Raw genomic sequence first — 20,841 nt, 5'->3', positions numbered from 1 at the left:
GATCTTAACAAGTTAAAGTCAATAATGAAATAGAAGTTGATTAATAGCGTATTATAAATTTAACACATACAATAATAATAATAATAATAATAATATAACAATAACATAATATGCAAAAATAATAATAATATTCATTGATCAAATTTCTACGTATTGAAATGAGTTTTATATAGATATATATTGTATGTTGGACAATAAACCTCAAATGGTTCAAATCCTATCCGAAACAAATCATAAATATTATTACCAAACATCAATAATCCTCAGATAATATATACATAGTATATTATTTAAAGTATATTTAAATTATTTACATTTCAATGGTATGAGTTAATAGTGTAGCGGCGACACCGTCTACTACATTGGCGCTCGAGAAAATTCTATATTCGTCTGGCGGGGCGAGTTCGAGAAAGTTCTCGTGGCGCGACGTCGTGCGTAATACGAACGCCGGGTTACAAGGGCATTCTGGAACATTCTGCACGAGTTAAAGCCTATATATATCAGCGGCTGCTTGGCCGTTAAAAACAACCAGTCTTACCGCAACGTACGACGCGCATCTACACGTCAATACTTCGTATATAACCATTTTGTTCTGTTATTTTCCTTTATACATGCACGTCCATATTATTCTATATTTCTATGTAATATTATTTTCAATAAAGATATTTGTATTATATCGTTGTGAGTGTTTATATCGAACTCACAATAGCAACATTACTAAAGTAGTCATTAACAAGTTAATGTATTTTTATCTATATACAGGTACATATTATTAAAACAAAATTATATATTTTAAATATTTAGTATATAGCATTGACATACAATTTCATAAAAATGTTTAGTCTTCAATCATTTTAAATTTCAATGGACCATCTGGCATGTATATTGGATGGACAGTGTATTCCAAATCACCATACTCATACTTGACTTCAAAGTTCTGAAAAATCTTTGGTAAAAAAAAAAAAATACAATTATAAATAAATTATTACGATATTTCACACAAATTTACGTATTATATGAAACTTACCTTTGAAACAACTGTTTGAAGTTCCAAATCGGCAAATCTACGGCCTAAGCACATTCTTTTTCCATAACCGAATGGTAAACTAGCAAACGGGTGGTGTTTATAACCACTGTTTTTTAACCACCTTTCCGGTAAAAACTGTTCTGGATGTGAAAAGTATCTACTGCTATTACTAATAGCGTAATGTTGAAACACGACTTGCACCTATTATTAAACAATATAATTTACATACACGATACACATATAACATATCTACATATACATAATATATATGTTTAGGTAACAAATATGAATTGAATTACAAAATCATAATTCCATATGATCCTAGTAACTATTTAATTAAATAACATCGACCGTTATATCCAAACATTAGTCGTTATTCAATACCCCGAATCAAACGATCCTACATTATAACCAATGATTCGAGTTAAATTAGTTTAAATATTTACTATAATTAACTATAAATAAATATTTTATACCTAAATATAAAATGTTATTTTTGCAAAGGTACAGCTTTTATTATTTAATAGGTACTAAGTAGCAAATAAACTTACTCCTTTTGGAATTTTATATCCACTTATTATTGTTTCTTTGGTCATACAGCGACCATTTCCAATAACCACAGGATACATTCTACAAATAAATGATTTACATGTGTTATATAGTCCTGTTTAAATTTCTACTAAATAAATAATACTTTTCACAAAATTAAAATTCAGTTTCGAACCTCAGTGTTTCTTTTATGCATGCTTTTAGATACTGTAACTGTTCGAGTTTGTTAGAAGTTAATTTTGAATCAGCATTTGGCAACACAGTTCGTATTTCTTCTCTTAGTTTCTTTTGTTTTTCTGGATGTCGACTTAATTGATAAAGAATCGATGCGAGAGCTGCTGAGGTCTATAAATCGTTGAAAATTATTATTTATTAGTGACAACTTCATTATTGCATGACGTCATCTCACCGTGTCTATGCCAACGATGAACATGTCTAACGACAGTATCTGAGCTAACTTTGGATTAGATGGATCCAAACTAAGTACTCTTTGTAACAAAGATGATTGACTATCCGGATGAAATGATTTTTGAGATAATAATTGATCCATAGATCGATTTATGTGTTTAGACGTAACACTATAATAATAAACGACAATACAATATTTGTTATATTATTGTGTAACAGTAGAAATTTGATCACTATTAAATTATAAATTTTTTATTATCTATAATTAGTTATAATGACCAATAAGCGAGATGCCGAGAACCGAAACGTATAATTCAACACACATTTTCAATTAATGTACATTTTATAACTAATATTTATCAAACTATAAATAAATATAAATAATATTATTAATTTATTATATGCTTAAATTTGTTTCGGAAACATGATAGTTTAGGAATTGTCAAATAACCGCAGTGTGCAGATATCTTAAGGTGACGTTGGAAATTTTATAAATATTTCCGTATTATAATAAACAGTGTTGTAAACATCTACACGTTTTAAAAAATAAATTATCAATACTATTTACATAAAAAAAATTATGTTATTTTTCAGTTAACTAAAGCTAAAATTATTTTATTGTTTGTTAAAATAATTAGTTTACTTGAGTTATAACTTTAAATGCACTTACACCTGATATAATTCCAAATATTCTTTTATTATGAATGAATTATCTACGTATATATATATAATATATAATTTTGTATATTATTATATTATATCACTATATAATTATTATGTATTATGTTCATATTATTTTTAATTTAAATACCCAAAGTTTGAAAATAAGATAGAATACCCTTTTCAAAGTTGGTAGCAATTAAGTAAAATCGGAGATACCTACACCTGCAGTTTTATTTGATAAACGTTTGAAGTTCAAATTATCTATCTTTTTTTTATTAGAATCTTTTTTTTATACTCCTAAAGACTAAAACCTACTAAAAACAATTCATTAAATTAATCAAATTTAAACCAATTATACAGCAAAAAAAATTTTTCTAATTCTTATAATTTATTTTCAAAATAATGATGTGTTTGATATTCACATAGTTACTTCATGGAAAATAAGGAATTTTTCGCCAATCAAAATCATTATCTAACACTAAGAAAATATTATATAAAATCTATAAAAAAAAGTACATTTTTATTAAAATTTTGAGAAATAATTATAATGGAAAATATAACAATAAATTATTTATTTCTATAAAGACATGAAAGATTTTTAATTGGATTAAGTCCCATGAGTTTCAGTTTAAACAACCTGATTTCCGACTTAATCATTAATGACAAGATAGTTATTATCGACATAGATTCATTGTTATATTTTCCGGTACATGCACAACTATTTTTTTTAAGTATATAAATATGAATAATAATTTTAAAAATCGATTTTTTATAAGATTTAACTCTCACTTGGTAATAGTATCCAACGCTTTTATATACTTTCTCCAAGTCGGCGTACTAAATAATTTCCAAAATGGTATTTTCAATTCCAACTCTGGAACATTTGCAAAAAACGTGTTGATGGCGTCTATTAAATTTTGTGTATCCGAGTCTACAGTATGTTCATCTTCAAGGCATCCGAGTTTTTGATCTAATGCCACTCTAGCGATAGCTGAAAACATAAAATAATTGGTATAAATGTATTACTTTTTATAAGAACATTAAGCAATTACGCTATATATGTAACCGACTTACATTCAAGCGACCATTTATGAATTTCATTTAAAAAGTCATCAGGAACTTCTTGATAATTATTTTTTATTTTTTTTATCCTAAACAAAAAAAATGCATAGGTACTTTATACATTATAATACGAAATTATAGGTATCTACATATTTATATATTTCACATTAATATTAACATAGCAATGCGATATAATAATAATTATTACTAGTAAAATAATCAAAAATTAAAAAGCACCTATAACTCATTATTATTAAAATTAGTGATTTATAACATATTTGTTTGTTACAAATTATATCGCATTTAACAATGTTTAAATTGGAAAACAAATGTTAATAAATGAAAGAAATTTTTACTGTAATATTTTTTAAATGGATTACCTATACCTAGTTTGTCAAAGTTGATAAATTATTAAAGGTTAAAAATGCTAGTAGTCTATAGATTTATACCTATTAAAATCTAGTGCTAAAGTACTAAAGTTTTCTTGAAAGTCGAATACATGCACTGTAAGTTACACCCGTATATTTTTTGACAACAAAAATTAATTTAAATTCTACCAATATTATAAAAAAAGTAAAATCTATTTTTTTACGCTCTATATATAATTTAAAAAAATTAATTACAACTAAATTAAGCAACTATACCTATTGGTTATTAGGTATACACTTAGTTGTGAAAATATATATTATACATAAACTAGCTATCTCCGTGTAGGTAATTTGTTGTCCGTACAAAATATATCTGTGTTAAATTTGGTTGCATAATATTAACATTTGACATATGACACGTGTTGGATAAATAATATTTTTGGTTTTTTGATTTGGTGTATAGATGATATTTCCAATGTATCAACTTTCCATAGGTTTCCCACCCAGCGTTCCTTTTTTTGACCATTTATTAATTTATTAATTATATTAATTATTATACCATATAAAAATAAAAATATTTGTATTGTTAGTTGTTATATACAATAATATTAGCGTGAATGGATAGATACTGTGTAAATTAAAATTAATACTACATAATAACTACTAATAATAATTTAATATTTTACTAACCTATTTACAAACGCTGTTGCCGTGTCTTCAATAGTTCCGATATAAAATTTTGCTGTTCTTGGTTGCAGCATAGGTTGTTGTACTTTACTTCGAAATTCATACCATTTTTGACCATGACTAAAACGTAAATTAGGTAAGTACCGTTAATGGAATCTTCTAAAATTCAATATAGAATTCGAATTCTTTAGACTGTAACGTATTATATGAGTTTTTGGTCACGCATCAAAGCATCATAGTTTATATCTATTTATACGTAGTCTTATATTATAGCCTATATAAGTGTCCTTACAAGTTATAATATAATGTGTACAACTTAGAACTATTATATATATATATATATATGTGTGTGTGTGTACTTATTTTACTTAGCTTATTATATACTTATTTTTTTTTCATGTATATATCATATTGATGATTGAAGGAAAACTTATGAAATAAAAACACTTAAATTAATACGTGACTGATAATGTTTACTTACACAGCTATAACACCGGCCAGATCACCAAAGAAATCTTTCCGTAAAACGTGCTTATAATAATTTAATGATGGCATAGACGGCCGGTGTGGCATAAGCTCTTCATTTCTAAATACTTTTTCAATCTCGTCCGCATCGTACAGAAATACCATATCTGGTCTCCCGAGTAATTTTTCAATTTTTACAATGTCTCCATACTCTCTCCATAATCTCAATGAGAGTTTATCTATTTCAGTTACTTTATAGTCACCTATGTATTTATATGAAATATTATATAAAATTAAAATATTATTAATCTAAACACGTTTTTTAAAATGTATGCAGGAAGATTAAATGTTTCATATACCTATTGTATTTGTTTAACATAATATTATTAAGGCTGTTGGAGCACTCTATATTTTCTATTAGTTTTACAGTTCAGTATAATAAGTGGATGGTTTTTTATATACTTTTCAATATCCAATTAACATTTTGAATATATAAATTAATTTATTTCATTTAATTCTGTCATAGGTTATGTAGAAAAAATATTTTTTTAATTTTTTATTCAACAATAACTTTAAAATTAAAATTATATTCAAAAAAATGTATTATTAACAATATTTTTTCAATTCTATATAATATTTATTAAGTTCTAAATGTTGATTTGTTTCCTACATAATCTATAGTAAAAAGTTAAAGAATACAAATCATTTTACAAAAATTAAATCAGATCGTTGGTACTTAGGTCCTAGGATCTGCTTGAAAAAATCTTTAACTTTAAACAGTTTCAACAAATAAATAAGTAGGTTAAGAAAACATTTTTAAGCATCATTTGAAATATTATAGGATTTTAGTGATTTTTAGCTTTGTTAAACTGACGTTTATTAATGTATACACATTCATAATAAGCATTTCATAAATAATAAATTTCCAATATTCCAAATTATCTGTCCTAACAGCCTTAATATATTTTCTTTTTATAATTGTTGAATAATTAAATTTCTATAACTTTGTACCAACATGATATTATATTACAAAATAGTATAGATCATATTTAATATGATAAGATATTTATATATATATATATATATATATACATCAACTGTAAATATAATAATAAGTATTAGAGTAAATAATAAAAAGTCTATTAAATTAATGATTCAAGAAATATCTCGAAATAAAATATATTTTTTACTCTGTAGTTCATTATTAAATTTTATAAATCTTTGATGCATCATAATATGTTGATATAATATATTATAAATTATAATACACACTTACCAATGTATGACATGAACCTCCAATTATTACCCAACAATGGTAACGACTTAGGGCCTGGTAATTCCGAATATTCTTTGGCAAAATCTACATCCCCTTGTGATATGCTTGTAAGGGCTGATGTGGACTTTTTAGCACGACAAATTGTAATTCTTAAATTCCACAACTGTTTGGCCAACACAGACATATTATTACTTATATTGCGGCCTGTAAACAAGCAATTGAATGCATGTATTATTAATTCATTGGTTATTGTGTATTGATCACATCTTCTTCAGTATACCAGTACTCCACATGGTTGATTAAAATGCGACATGATAGAATAAAAATATAAACTTGCTCCGGACGTACCTATACAACGAATGACATCAATAAACGTATAATGCGATTCCCCTACAGGTATTGGTATCCCACATAGATTGTATGTCTATAGGTAGTGGATTGATTCATAGGTGCGTTATTATGTGTCGCGGTACATCATTATAGGTTCTCGTTCCTACATTAGAAAATTTATTTATCCTACATTTCGCTTCGCATTCTCGTCATGAACAAATACTGACAACTTAACGTTTGATCCAACAATAAAAAAGTTATATTTTCGAATTTGAAAACAATCATAAATGATAAAATATTAATTATTACGCATAAAATGTGTTGCAATACATACAAAATAGATTATGAATTTTATTATTTACTGCTATTAACAATTTGGTAAAATAAATATTAATTATATTAAAATAGATAAGAAAAGTTGTAAATGTTTTAAATAATCTCAAATAACCTTAACTTTGAAAATACTTTGATAGTTTTTTGAGTTTTCATTTAGAATAAAAATCAAATAAATTATGGAATATATCCATTTCTTTTAATTTTTAAAGTTTCATGTTTAAATTTTATATAAGTTGCATTTACATAGATTTCATAATTATAATCATAATAAATACTATAAAATATTATTGTTTTTAAAATACATATATATCAGTAAACATAATATACAATTATATTGTTCACCACATTATTGTGTTATTACGTCATTGCGTATTATTTTAATTTTTTTTTGAATAATGAATATTTATCAAGCAGTTTTGAAGTTATTTATATAATATTAATATTTTAAAGTTAAACTACAACATTTAATGTCTATCACTAAGTATGTTTTTTGTTTACGCTTAATAATTGTCATTACTATTTGTATTATTTTTAATAAAGTTTTTTTTTTAATTACCTGTTTAATTATTAAGACATAGTAGTATTGATTTTATCCATTCCATTGTATGTATTAAACTCGATGAAATAATCTCAACTTAAGTTTAAGTAAATTTATCACGACGTTTTCCGTAACAATACTCGACTAACACTAAACGCATATAGCTTGATGCTTGTTACAATATAGGTAGGAATTTCTCTCTCGTTAATTCGCCGTGGGATAAATTAACTTAAATATTTATTTCGTAATGTTTCTATCTACATGTAAATAATACACGAGTTATTAAGACCCGTCAGTCCGGTTCAGAAAAAAGGAAATTTGCAGTGAAAGTACGATATTGCAACGAAGATTATTATTATATATAGACACTAATTTCACGATTGTTAATTCTTTATCCCCTGCCCAACAATCCATTTGGATGGACGTAGCTGATACCATTATCAAGAAACGTGAGTAATAGTGTAAATGTATAAATAATGGTTCTGACTTACTTCACGCGAATTTATTTTGTCAGTTACTCGTAAAATATTTTGCTGATTAGTTACAAAAAGTATTATTTTCATTTATTTTCCACTTAAAAATATTTTTAATCATTTTTCAAGTAATAAATAATGATGATATATTTTTGTTTATTTTTAGTCTTAAAAAGTACTTTGTTAGAAAAAATATGTAGGCTTATGTTCGATTATAATTTATAATATATATTAAAGACTGGTATCAATAAATATTGATAAATTCAATTTTAAAATAAAACATATTACTATTGAATTTTTACCCCATTTAAGAAGTATTATTTTTGATTTTTAGATCTCTATGTCATATTTGTTGACAATTTTCGAATAAACTTTCGGAGAAAATTAAGTAAGTAACTAGTAGCTACTTTGTATTGAGTGTACCTCGTCATTGAGTAAGTCACTGTAATGTATTTGTGAATAGTCATATTTAACATAAAAAATATCTATTTAAAAAAATGTGTATATATATATATTTAGATTTAGTATTAATTACCTATGCAGAACCTTATAATAAACTTCAAGCTTCAGCTATAGAAATTGAACATTTCATAAAATGTTTACTATTAATTAATTTTCAAATTTATCAAAATTTAAACTTTAAATACTTATAAAAAAAAACGTGCATATAAATTTTCATTTTTTAATATTCTATTATTTAAATATATTTAAATCTATTTTAGCTTTTATAACAACTTATGAAGAGTCTTGATAAATGTTTAAGATATTTAACCAAACGATCGATTTTTATTAATATTTATAGAAAATTAATAAAAAAATTTCAAATGTCTTTGAACAACTCATTGTGAGGTGTTATTTTAATTGATTAATTGAATTTAGTAAATACGATTTAAAATCATACATAATATATTTTTTATAAGATAATTTTAGAATACGAGTAGTTATATTAGTAAATAATATTTGAATAGCATACGAAATATACTAAGACTTAAAAGTTTCTTTCATAATTTTTTTATTACCAATTTTATGTCAGCTAAAATTATTTCTTGTCTGCTATGGATATAACCCATGTTTATAATTCTTTTAGATTTTTTAAGATATAATTTATTATTTTTATATATTTTTTTTTTTAAATTATTCTATCAACATTAATAGAACTGTAATCTTGCTGTAGTCGTATAATTGAGAATGAGTAGGTTACAAAAAAAAAAATCTTCTTAATTTTTTTTTACTTTTATGTAGTAACAAATATATATATTACATATATTTATTTATAAACACAGTTCAATGGACTGAAGTTCTTTATAATATAATTACGTAAATCCAAACATTTAATTAAAGAATTTAAATAACTATAAATAATACTTTAATAATAATACATATATGAAAAATATATAATTAATGGATTTTACCTCACGATTTTAGATTTCTTAAATTTAACAAAACATTTAGTTTAAAACTTTTGCAACTTGATGAAAAAAAAATGAATCATCAATAAATTTTTTCAAAAAATATGGAATAACAAATAATCCTTTATTTTTATAAAAATATGGAAGAACGCGAAGATAGTAATTAATATATATATATTTATAAATAAATCAAATATTTAAATAATTATTATATTCAAAGTATATTTTGGAAAAATCAGATTTATTTATCTACAATATTTTTTAATCTCAACAATTAACAATAATTGAATTCATTAGCAACTACAGCTCTAAATAAACAATGTTAATTTTTTAAACAAAATAATTTATACCTCATATTTTGTACTTAGATATATATTATGAATAATATGAAAAATGACTAAGAAATATCACTTTACGGTACGTATCATCATCCTTCATATTATACACATAGATCCTTACTATACTATTATAATACATAAATTATTGAATATCCAAGTATTAGTATACGGTATACACGTATACTGTATACATTTTGTAGAATGTAACAGAAATAACTGACATCTTATTATTATTAATAAACTATATTATGTAATATAATATAACTTCTAATAAATTAAAAATATCAAGTGTTTTAATTAATAATAATTGAGATTATGATAAGTGATAAGAAAAAAATATTTTTTCATGTTAATAGAACTCTGCATAGTCTATGTAGTAATCTATAAATTATATTCAAGTCATTGTTAAAATTACTGACGTTTTATACTTAATTATTTAATGAACCATCTTGTGATTTAAAGATTGTTGAAAACAAGTTAAAGAGGGAACAGACCGGTAAAATTGTACATAATAACCGGCATAAAAAAAAAAAGAAGAAATCCAAAAACAATCAACAGCAATTGTCTAAAAATGGTAAAGTAGTAAACATAAATTTAAAATCAACCGATTTCTCGAAAAAATATTGTGATAGAGTTAATCATACCGTATGCAAAGACAAAAAAGAATTTAAAAAATCAGGTAAATAGTTAATGTTAATATACATAATCAATTCATTACGCAAATGAAATAGAAATTTATAAGCTTAAATTTTTAGAAATAAAAACTATAGATGCCAATGTTAATTTTGAAAACACTGATATTGATTTGAGAAAAAATAAAAAATCTGATAATTTGATTGATGAAAAACCATTGAGCTCAATTAAATTAAGAAAACCATACGTGTTTAAAAAGCGGATTATTGGTCGATCGAAAAATTATAATTTTATTTGTTACAGTAATCGTTTTAATCATTTACCTGAAAACCATAATTGTATAGAATTTCGTAGTAAACAAAACCATAAAAAAATTTATCAGACTAATTGCCAATTAAATAATGAAAAGCTTAATGATCAACGTGATAATTCAATTAAAGTAGTCACGCCTTTAAATGATAATGACAATGCAAACAAATGTTCAAATTCATTTTTTTTTACTATTCAAAATGAAGAACCATTATACGATAGGAATTTGAACTGTAATGATACTAAAACAATGTGCATCAATAAAGAAACCAAATACACTAAAAGTACACAAATTATTTAAATAACAATATAAAGTTTATATTTTTAATAAACGATTAAAAAAACGTTAATATTTTATTTTTATTCTATAGTTATATATGATTTTAATCGATAATTAGTTTTAAACAAAAATAATTTTATATTAAATAAATATTTAGAAATAAAATTTTAAAAGTGAAGACATTAAATTAATCATAAATTGTACGTACATACCTAATAGTTGGACGGGAATTGGTATGTAATATTATGTTTTTTTCTTGGGTTTTAAAATGAAACTCAATTTAACTCAACTTTTTGTAACATTTTTTGATGTCTTTAGAAAATTTTTACAATTTATAATTGAACCAATCGCAGATATACTTATATCGTAGTATAACATTTATTATTGTGACAAAATTAGCATCAACTTTCATTTTCATGTCTACAAATAATTAAAAAGGCGATTGGTAACAATACTTCTATTTTAATGACTAAGTAAAAATAGTATTTTAGTGTCTTTAGAATAAAATAAATGCACTACCGTACAACACGTTTCCGTTATTTTTAAATTATAAGTAATACATTTGTATACATTGAATATTATCAATTTTATTTTAAAGGCATTATTTGAAATTTGTATATGATATTAAAATCTCAGATCTGGCAATATAAACTAAATTATAGATAAAATTGTATTTTATTTAAATTAAAGCAAGATTTTTTTGTTTATTAATATTTAAGGTCTAAATTGGCAGTATACGGAAAGTTCTATAGAAAACCACAAAATGGAAAATTTCAATGATTACCACGACAAACATAAATGGGGTTTTTATAGTCATAATGGTCAAAATACTTATAGTATAAATAAAACAGAAAATTCTAAAAGAAATAAATATATCAAGTATTTATGATTTAAAAAAAAAATGTAATTGAACATCAATAGAGATACAACTTTATTAGTAATTTGTGATGTATAGGAACATAAAACCAATAATAGAATCGCTTCACACGAACGAATACGAAAAAAGTTTGGTTTACATAAGTTCTGATTATTCAGACCAGGAAAGGCAGGAAATAATTGTAAAAAATCAAAAATTAAATCCAGATATCATGGATATTAATTTAAATCCATTATCTAATTCAACATTTATTAACACAATAAATCAGCAAAAGTTACAAGAAAATAAACTTAATAATAAAAAGGTAATAAAAATATATTAAAACAAATAAAAAAACAAGTATTCTTAATTTATGTTCATATGAATTGTTTTTGGATTTATTGATTTTATTACGGCGTAGGCCTCTCAGTCATTTTGAATTTTAATTCTCCATCAGGCGCGTACATGAATGTTACTTTGTAGTCCAATGGTTTATGTAAATACTCAAGTTTATGCGATCGTATCAACTATATAAAATCAAATAATATGTCATAAAATTATTAACTATATTATAAAAAAATACTATAATATAATATCTTCATAAAATTTTAGTTAGAATTCAAAAATTATTATAGGTAAATTAAAAATAATAGATTAAAAACAATTACAAGTATTTGATGTAATCATAATAAATTAATTACTTTCGCCAAGAAGACTTGCATTTCTAAGTCAGCAAATCTTCTTCCTAGACACATTCTTGGACCATGCCCGTACGGCAACGAAGCAAATGGGTGAATATAATCTGATGATTGTTTCAACCATCTTTCAGGTTTAAACTGTTTACTGTCCGTTACATATTCTTCCATATTCCCCGTAACAATTGTTGGAAAAACTAACTGAATCTATATGAAAAATAAACCTTATTGTCATACCATGTAAATTTTTTTTAAATTTTTCTAACACTTGTTGTTTTAATGAGTCAACATTATTATAAATAATAAATATTTATTGCAGTTAAAATAATCATCCTGTAAAATAACAATTGAATTGAATAATGTATTATATTTTTGTTAAAACATTTTTTATTTTTTTGTTTTTTTATATTATATGCAAATATATATATATATAGATATCAACTTCTAAATCTAAGATATACTCGCAAACTTGTAATATTCAAAACTATGTGAAAACAATTAATAATAGTCCCGGTTCGGTTGACTATCAAAAAAATCTAGAAGACAAAGACAGCCCTACGAGATATTATTTAAAATGTGAAAAAACTATAAATAACTACTCAGATGAAAACATAAATTTGACAAAAAAAATCAATTTAGATAAAAATGAAGAACAAATCAAATATTATAATAATGAAAACAATGAAAATAATTACAATGATATAAAATGTATTAATATCAATAATTTAGAAAAATTTACTGCATATTTTGATAAAAGTAAGTTTTTTTATAATTTTTTTAATTAGAAATTACATTTAATATATTTTTATTTTTGTAGTTTGGGAAACCGTTATGCAAGAAATTTCAGGATATTGAATAATTAATAATTTCTTTGTATTAATTAGTAAAATAAAAACTAAATACAACATTTTACAATTATTGTTCGTTTCATTCAACTAATATTACTATAAATATTAATTATTAAATATTATTATAATTACAACATTAAACTTACACCTTTTGGTATTCTATATCCACAAATCACCATATCCTTTTGAAGAGTTCTTCCATTACCAATCACAGTGGAATACATTCTGCAATAATAATAATTTAATATTTTTATAAATAAATTTTAAACGCGTGTTATAAATAACTTCATATTATTCTACCTTAATACTTCTTTGATAAACGCTTTTAAATAAACCATTTTTTCTAATTTACTTGCGTCAAGTTTATCGTCTTTATTTGGTAAAATTTTCAGTATTTCTTGATGTATTTTTTCTTGCTCTTCTGGTCGTGTGGCTATTTGATAGAGCATTGAACAAACGGCCATCGAAATCTAAACAGCAATTTATGTTATGTATTTTAGGTGTACTTCTTCTAATACATATTAATTAAATGTGCATTATCCATACGACCATACATACTTATGAAAATAGAAATTATAATAAAAAGTAAGCCATACCATACTTAAATAACCTTACAATTAATTAGTGGATAGCATCATAGGTACTATTTATACATAACAGAAATATATTTCGGTAGGTAACATTTTGCAGTAGGTAGGTATCTATAGACTATAATTAATGTACAATACAATAGCACCAAAACATATTATTTATTTAAAAAAAAACTATACACTGAAATGTTAATTCTAACTCAGAAGAATACATTTGTAATAAAATCACTAATTATAAAAAAAGTATAATAAATTTGAAAAAATGTCTTTTAAGTCTTTAAATTATATACTAACGAATAATTTTAATTCGCATAACTGAAATAAACACATAATAAACTTAAATAAACGTTTACTAACCGTATCAATCCCAACTAAAATAAGATCCAACGCTAATATGTAAGCAGTTTTTGGATCAGATTCATTCGCCAAAATTCTCTCAACCAAAGATAATTCGTTTTCATTCACCGATTGTGATTTATTCTTCAATCTTAACATTGCATCGTCAATATATTTCATACAAATTCTATTAAAATATAAATAATTTATTAATACATAAAAGTTTATAATAACTATATTATTTAGGTAGGTACCTATATAATTGTATACACAATTAATGATAACAAAAATATATAAGGTATATTATTGTCTGACTTGGCCTACTTTTTTTTGTAATAGGTATAATAATTTTTCATGTTGTATAATTTACATAATTATTTGTAATTTAAAAATATTAAATTGATATCTCAAGTTCCTGTAATTTTATTTTTAAGTAATTCTTCGAAAATATATGAGAAAAAAGTAAATAAAGATCCATTGTTATTGGTCGAACCAACCTTTATGTTCAAGGGGTGCACATATTTGATATTTCTGGAAATCTTACGTAAAAAATATTATTATTATGGTATATATATACTGTATTATACTATGTATTACATTTAGTAACTAAATACTAAAAACTACAAACTGTCAGTTACTTGTATCATATAAGACATAGTTATTAATTATGAATGTATTATGTACAATGATTCGCTCCGCTCAGAATTTAAAAGTATCATAAGGAAATTGTAAAAACTTTATTTTGTAAAGCAAATGCTATTGCATACCCTGTGCACCTTCCAGTTAAGCTTATGTCTATTTTTTGTTAATAATTATATTTATATAAATATCTGAATATCTGATACAAATGTATGCTACTTTAGTAATCCCTTTTTCGGTCTCGGTAGAAATGTAAAACTATCTATTATTTCAACGCATCTTTTTAATTTCCATCGATTTTAATTTAAAAAATATATTTTTTTTTTAACTATGTAGGAAGTAGGTCCTAGTATAGTATTTTAATTGTTAGCACACTTACTCAATGAAATAATCCATGTTTGACACATATTTTTTCCAGAGTGTAGATGGTAAGTATCGCCAAAATGGATACTTAAGTTCTAATAAAGCCACGTTTCTGAGAGCATATTTTGCGGCATTGATTATTTTTTGTGGCTCTGAGTTTTTTGGTAAATCTGATCTTAGACAACCTAGTCTTGCATCTAATGCCACACGACCAATACACTCTAAAGCCCATTTATGAATTTCATTGTCAAAGTCAGCTGGCATTTCAGAATTTTCATTTTTCATTTCTTGCATCCTATACAAGAAAGTATTATAAAATGAAAAATTATTACAGCGATAAGAAGATTTATATTTTCAATGTAGTTCGTGTATTTATAAGTATTGTGTTTTTCAAAACTATATATATACCGTTTTATAAAATAGTCGGAAACTTCTTCAATTGGTTGAATATATTTCTTAACAGTTTGTGGTTGTAAGACAGGCTTTTGAACTTTAGTTCTGAATTCTCTCCACGGTTCTCCATGTCTAAAGACGGTCAATTCAAACAATATGATAAGTATTACTATAGTAATTAATATTATGTTGTATATAAATTGTATTTATTTTATATTTTAATACTCACACTCCGACGACACCAGGTAATTTCCCGAAAAATTGTCCTCGAACCTGGCTTTTATATTTTACCAAACATGGCATAGAAGGTCTAAACGGTGTATCACCTTCTTGTCTATATACTTTTTCTATTTCATCGGCATCGTAAACAAATAGCAAATCCGGTCGACCAACAAGATTTCCCAACTTTGCTATTTTTCCATATTGTTTGTATAGTATGTAGGAAACATTTGCCAAATCTGATATCTGATACGGACCTTCGACGTAATATATAATAATTAAAAGTTACAGCTTAAAAAATACAATTTTTTAAATCGTTACATTTTAGTTTATATATATATTATATTAAGTATATATTATTACAATTAAGTGTCAAAAATTTATGTATTTGAATATACATCTTGGTATGCCGTATTAATTGATAAGTGAAACATTTAAAAATTAATTTCAATAAGAAAAGAGGTTACATGTGAAATTCAATTTTGCATGTAGTTGCATATTTCGAGACATATTTGGCATAATAATAGATACATACATTTTATATTTATAAGTTATAATACTTTTAAATTTTAACTTATTAAAATATTTTTAATACATTTTCAGTACATAAGTATCAATTTTTTAATGGCTATCAAAAATTAAATTTGTTTGAAATCTTTAAAAACATTGTTCACATTGTTTTATAGCACCTATATAAAAATCATTAGCCAGTATTGGTAGAATATACGTAGATAACGGTTAAATTATTGAAAATTTAAATGTCCCATCCAAAACGCACCAATTCAAAAAAAAAACCATAATTAACATACGACTGAAGAAAAAAAATGTACAATAGCATTGTAATTTATAAATAGGTATAATAAGCTTTAAAACAAAAATATTAGGTCAAAATTAAAGTTTCTTAATAACTTAAAAAAAAAATAATTGATATGTAGTAATTCCTCGTTTAATGTCGAGATTAGGTTCATAGAGTATGTAACGTTAACCGAAAAAATGTTAATCAAAACACTTTTTACATATACTTTATTTTAATGGGTTTTTGTCAATTAATAACAATGTACATATTTTAATATTTACTCGTATTATAATTGCACAATTTAACTGTTTGTGTTAAATTATATTAAAGGTTAATGAAAACTTATGATCAGATATATGTCGTATTTACAATTTATTCCTTAATACGTTTAATGTTTAATGTTGCTGTCGACGTGTAGTCGATAAAAATTACATTGCCTCGGACGCCGCTGTCGACACGTAGTCGACCGGTCAGAAATTCGTTGCGGCGATACGGTAACGGTACTGCAAATGAGCTGCGGTATTGAACGTGTTAAAAAAAATAAAAATAATTTCGGAGTACACATTACCTGGACGTCATTCATAACCGCACAGTTTCAAAAAAAGGTCTAACCTAAATCAAATTTAACATTAGGTAGGTACCTATCTACGTATGGTAGGTATGTCGATTAAAACAAAACGGTATTATCTGAATAAGGTCGATGAAATTAAATATTGTAACGGCTTGTATAAAATAAAATATTTAAATAAATGCATAAAACAAAAATTTGAAAATCATAATAATATGTATTACAGATGACGTTATACTGAAATAATTGCAGTGTTAAACGAAACACAAGAACTTAAACTTCTACGACGCATTAGGAAAATAACGCTAAATGAGGTGACGTTAAATGAGGATTTACTGTACAAAAAACTTATCAGTTTTCAAGAAATCGATTTTATTTTTTATTATGATGAGACTTGAAATTTTCAATAATTGTTTATACATGCATTTTCAAGAAATGATAAAATATTTAAAATTTTATCTTGTAATTTACCTTATATTGTTTTTGTTCGATTTTTATAAAGTAAAATTTTTGTTTGTGAGTAAAATGACTTATACATTAACTCAAGTTAATAAAAGATTTTTTATGAGTCAAAAAAAATTAATTGATAACAAGTTTTTTCTTTACATACATGAGTTTTTAATTTTTATTGCGTAATTAAAGTTCTTTCTGTATATTTAAGTGCATATTTGAAATTTAGGATTATATTCACAATATTTAAGCGTTTTTTATAGTGTATGCGAATACTTTTGAATTCTAATTGTATACATAATATATTACCTATAACTGGTAACATTCTCCAAGTGTTTCCTATAATGGGCCATGGCGTAGGTCCTGGCACCTGACTATAGTATTTGGCTGTAGTAAATTCATTAGTCACTTCTAGATCTTCAGGTGATCCCGCGGAGACGTGTGGTGAATGAGCAGTAGCAGTTGATCGCCATCTTACTGTATGAATTTGAAACTGACGAATATTTTTCATTGTGAATAATAACTGTTGATATTATTATAAATATTTTTTTAATATTTCTATTTAGCTTCTTTTAATTAAATATATATATATATATATATACATATATTATTTATGTTTAAATATTTAATTAAATTGTAACAATAATAACAATAATATTGTTTAGAAAGTACAGTACTATCATTTGTATAATATGGGATACTATCATTAAGTGTTTAATTTGAAATTGTATACACATTATATTGGTGAAAGGAAGATTCAGGGCTAACCAGTATAAAATATGTAAGCGATTATCATTATTATAGGTACCAATAGGTATATTATCTACTTTTAAATGTATTGAACCATCATTTATACTAATACTAATTTATACTATTATAATGCTATTTCTATAATAACCATATTCATAAAAAAAAATTAAACATAGTAGGTAATATTTACAATATTAATAAATTAATATGTCTCATTGGAATAATGGAATATCTTTTAAAATATTAAAAAGGTTTTACTAAGTAAATAATAAACATGCAATATTTTTAAAAAACCAAAAATTATTTAATTTCAAACAATTATTAAAAAAAATATACCCGATATCTGTGAAAAATATTAATTTTATTATTATTTGATTTGAAATATAACTTTCTTATTATATAATTTAGTATACGTATTAGGAGTATCATTTTATATATTATAGATATTTATAGTATATCTTACTTTTCGTAGAATATCATTAAAGTCACCTGCCGTAGTACAAATATATCATTCGATGAACACTTATTGAATGAGGAATTGAGGAATGAGGATGGATACTAGGTATCATACTTGAGTACGTTGAACTAGTGAAAGTTATATATATATTAAACTCATTTGTAGTGTAGCCAACACAAATGTTTATTGATAAAAAGAAAATAAGCTACAAATGTAATGTTCTATGTATTATAATAAATATACTAATATAATATTAAAATAAATAAATAAAAATGTTTGGGTTAAGTAAAAACCATTTATGTAGTTTAATTGTTATAAAATAATTATAGTTGTGTAATTATACTTCGACTTTAAATAATGCAGTTTATGAGGATATGAATATAACAAGATGCATAGTTTTGTTACTAGTTATTATTAACTAATATCTATATCTACTATTTAAAAAATATATTTTTACAATATTTGATGACATTTTAAAACAAAATGTTTGAAAAAATGTATAATATGTTTAACAATATTTTAACGATATCAATTTATCGTTTTTTTAAAAGTTTTTACTTTTTTGAATTTTCAGAAGTATTTTGATGTAAAGGTATAAATTGAATTTAGAACGAGTAATTAATTAGTAATTAATTTATAACGCTAATATAAAAATTGATTTATATTATATAGTATATATTGTATAGGTTTGTAATCGAAACACATCAAAAAATAGTCTGCTTTGGAATATAAAATTAAAAATGTATAGGTACTTTCATTTAAAAATAATATAAAATTATAAAAATTATAATACAGTAAAGCATAAGTGTATGTAGACAATTAAGATCGCCTTGTCTATAAATACTTATTGCCTGCATTGTCTGTATTTCGTAAGTGCATATAATGGCAACATATAATAAATATTATTGCGATGATGTGTTTTAAATAGGTACTAAGTTGATACATGTATAACTGTATAAGTATACCTATTATAATATAATTGAAATATTTATTCCTATACTCAACACTGGCTATACTACATCACCGTGGTGTAACCGAGATTTTATGACGTGTATGTGTTCGAAAATGTGTAGGAAATTCAACTAAAAATGTATTTTTTACATAATATATTTTTTTTAATTATTAAAAATTAAAATACATTTAAATGTTATATATTATAACATATGATATTGTAATTATAATGATATATATATATATATATATATATATATAAATTATTATTTATTACTTAGTTTAGTAAAATAAAAATAAATGTAGCTTAGCTTTTTTAACAATTAATTATTAAACTGCTAGGAGGATAACTTGGCCAAGGTTGAGAGAATCCATACCCTGAAAATTATTCCTTTCGATCACATGTAAATATAATGATTCACTAATTCGGTATTTTCCTACGTTCGTGAATTGAAATGATTCAAAATCTAATTACAATAACCACTCGATCATTCGCCTTTCATTTGAATCATACATTTTTCTGCTTATGATTTAAATATAAATTCACAAAGAAAGAGTAGAAATACTAGATTTTATGCACGTTTAGAATATAACAATATATTGATAACTATTTACCTACTATTATACGCATAAATAATTAATATTATATAAAAATCTCATCATCTCACGTTATCTTTTACAGAACATCATTGACCATCATTATATAGAAATAGAATTTAGGATATTATATCTCTCTAGGTCATGAAAATTGTCTATTCTAGTTTTGGACGTTTGCACTT

At 23.9% G+C, this 20,841-nt stretch overlaps 3 protein-coding genes across 5 annotated transcripts; 1 reads left to right on the top strand and 2 right to left on the bottom strand.

Moving 5' to 3' along the window:
- Nucleotides 1-808: 808 nt before the first annotated feature.
- Nucleotides 809-7,882, bottom strand: LOC112601491 (probable cytochrome P450 49a1). 3 transcript variants are annotated; one of them, XM_025349157.1, is made up of 11 exons: nucleotides 7,728-7,882; nucleotides 6,506-6,709; nucleotides 5,246-5,492; nucleotides 4,768-4,884; nucleotides 3,722-3,798; nucleotides 3,437-3,638; nucleotides 1,986-2,154; nucleotides 1,752-1,921; nucleotides 1,579-1,657; nucleotides 1,028-1,228; nucleotides 809-946 (listed from the first exon to the last, which is right to left on the bottom strand). In XM_025349157.1, the coding sequence occupies exons 2-11, from the start codon at nucleotides 6,687-6,689 to the stop codon at nucleotides 839-841; spliced, it is 1,554 nt and encodes a 517-aa protein (XP_025204942.1). In that variant the 5' UTR covers nucleotides 6,690-6,709; nucleotides 7,728-7,882; the 3' UTR covers nucleotides 809-838. The 3 variants fall into 3 exon arrangements, with proteins under 3 accessions (XP_025204942.1, XP_025204950.1, XP_025204934.1); XM_025349165.1 differs by lacking the exon at nucleotides 7,728-7,882 and adding an exon at nucleotides 6,854-6,970; XM_025349149.1 differs by lacking the exon at nucleotides 7,728-7,882 and adding an exon at nucleotides 6,786-6,869.
- A 2,102-nt stretch (nucleotides 7,883-9,984) lies between these two features.
- Nucleotides 9,985-12,338, top strand: LOC112601518 (putative uncharacterized protein DDB_G0267716; the record flags this gene model as incomplete). The annotated part of the gene is made up of 5 exons (XM_025349189.1): nucleotides 9,985-10,008; nucleotides 10,392-10,608; nucleotides 10,685-11,155; nucleotides 11,871-12,030; nucleotides 12,107-12,338. Coding segments are annotated over exons 1-5 (1,104 nt in total), but the record flags the coding sequence as incomplete, so codon positions are not given.
- Nucleotides 12,339-12,381: 43 nt separating this feature from the next.
- On the bottom strand, nucleotides 12,382-19,204 carry LOC112601510 (probable cytochrome P450 301a1, mitochondrial). The gene is made up of 10 exons (XM_025349177.1): nucleotides 19,118-19,204; nucleotides 18,214-18,427; nucleotides 16,101-16,347; nucleotides 15,887-16,003; nucleotides 15,495-15,773; nucleotides 14,498-14,663; nucleotides 13,851-14,020; nucleotides 13,697-13,775; nucleotides 12,709-12,909; nucleotides 12,382-12,534 (listed from the first exon to the last, which is right to left on the bottom strand). Exons 2-10 carry the CDS (start codon nucleotides 18,413-18,415, stop codon nucleotides 12,418-12,420), a joined length of 1,578 nt encoding a protein of 525 aa, XP_025204962.1. The 5' UTR covers nucleotides 18,416-18,427; nucleotides 19,118-19,204; the 3' UTR covers nucleotides 12,382-12,417.
- Nucleotides 19,205-20,841: the final 1,637 nt, after the last annotated feature.

The sequence above is a fragment of the Melanaphis sacchari genome, unplaced genomic scaffold, assembly GCF_002803265.2.
Source record: "Melanaphis sacchari strain LSU unplaced genomic scaffold, SCAv2.0 Contig0_pilon_pilon, whole genome shotgun sequence".
NCBI lineage: Eukaryota > Metazoa > Arthropoda > Insecta > Hemiptera > Aphididae > Melanaphis > Melanaphis sacchari.
Note: the sequence above shows the minus strand (reverse complement) of the source record. Positions and strands in the feature narration are given on the sequence as shown.

What these genes read in the sequence shown, in the direction of transcription:
- LOC112601491 (XM_025349149.1), bottom strand. An exon ending in GAGGTTCATGTCATACATTG is followed by an intron (nt 5,493 to 6,505) that starts GTAAGTGTGTAT and finishes ATAAATACATAG; the next exon opens with GTGACTATAAAGTAACTGAA. An exon ending in GCAACAGCGTTTGTAAATAG is followed by an intron (nt 3,799 to 4,767) that starts GTTAGTAAAATA and finishes TTTTTTGTTTAG; the next exon opens with GATAAAAAAAATAAAAAATA.
- LOC112601510 (XM_025349177.1), bottom strand. Translation starts at nt 18,415, where the DNA reads ATGAAAAATATTCGTCAGTTTCAAATTCATACAGTAAGATGGCGATCA. An exon ending in TTTTAGTTGGGATTGATACG is followed by an intron (nt 14,021 to 14,497) that starts GTTAGTAAACGT and finishes ATTGCTGTTTAG; the next exon opens with ATTTCGATGGCCGTTTGTTC. An exon ending in GATATAGAATACCAAAAGGT is followed by an intron (nt 12,910 to 13,696) that starts GTAAGTTTAATG and finishes TTTTTCATATAG; the next exon opens with ATTCAGTTAGTTTTTCCAAC.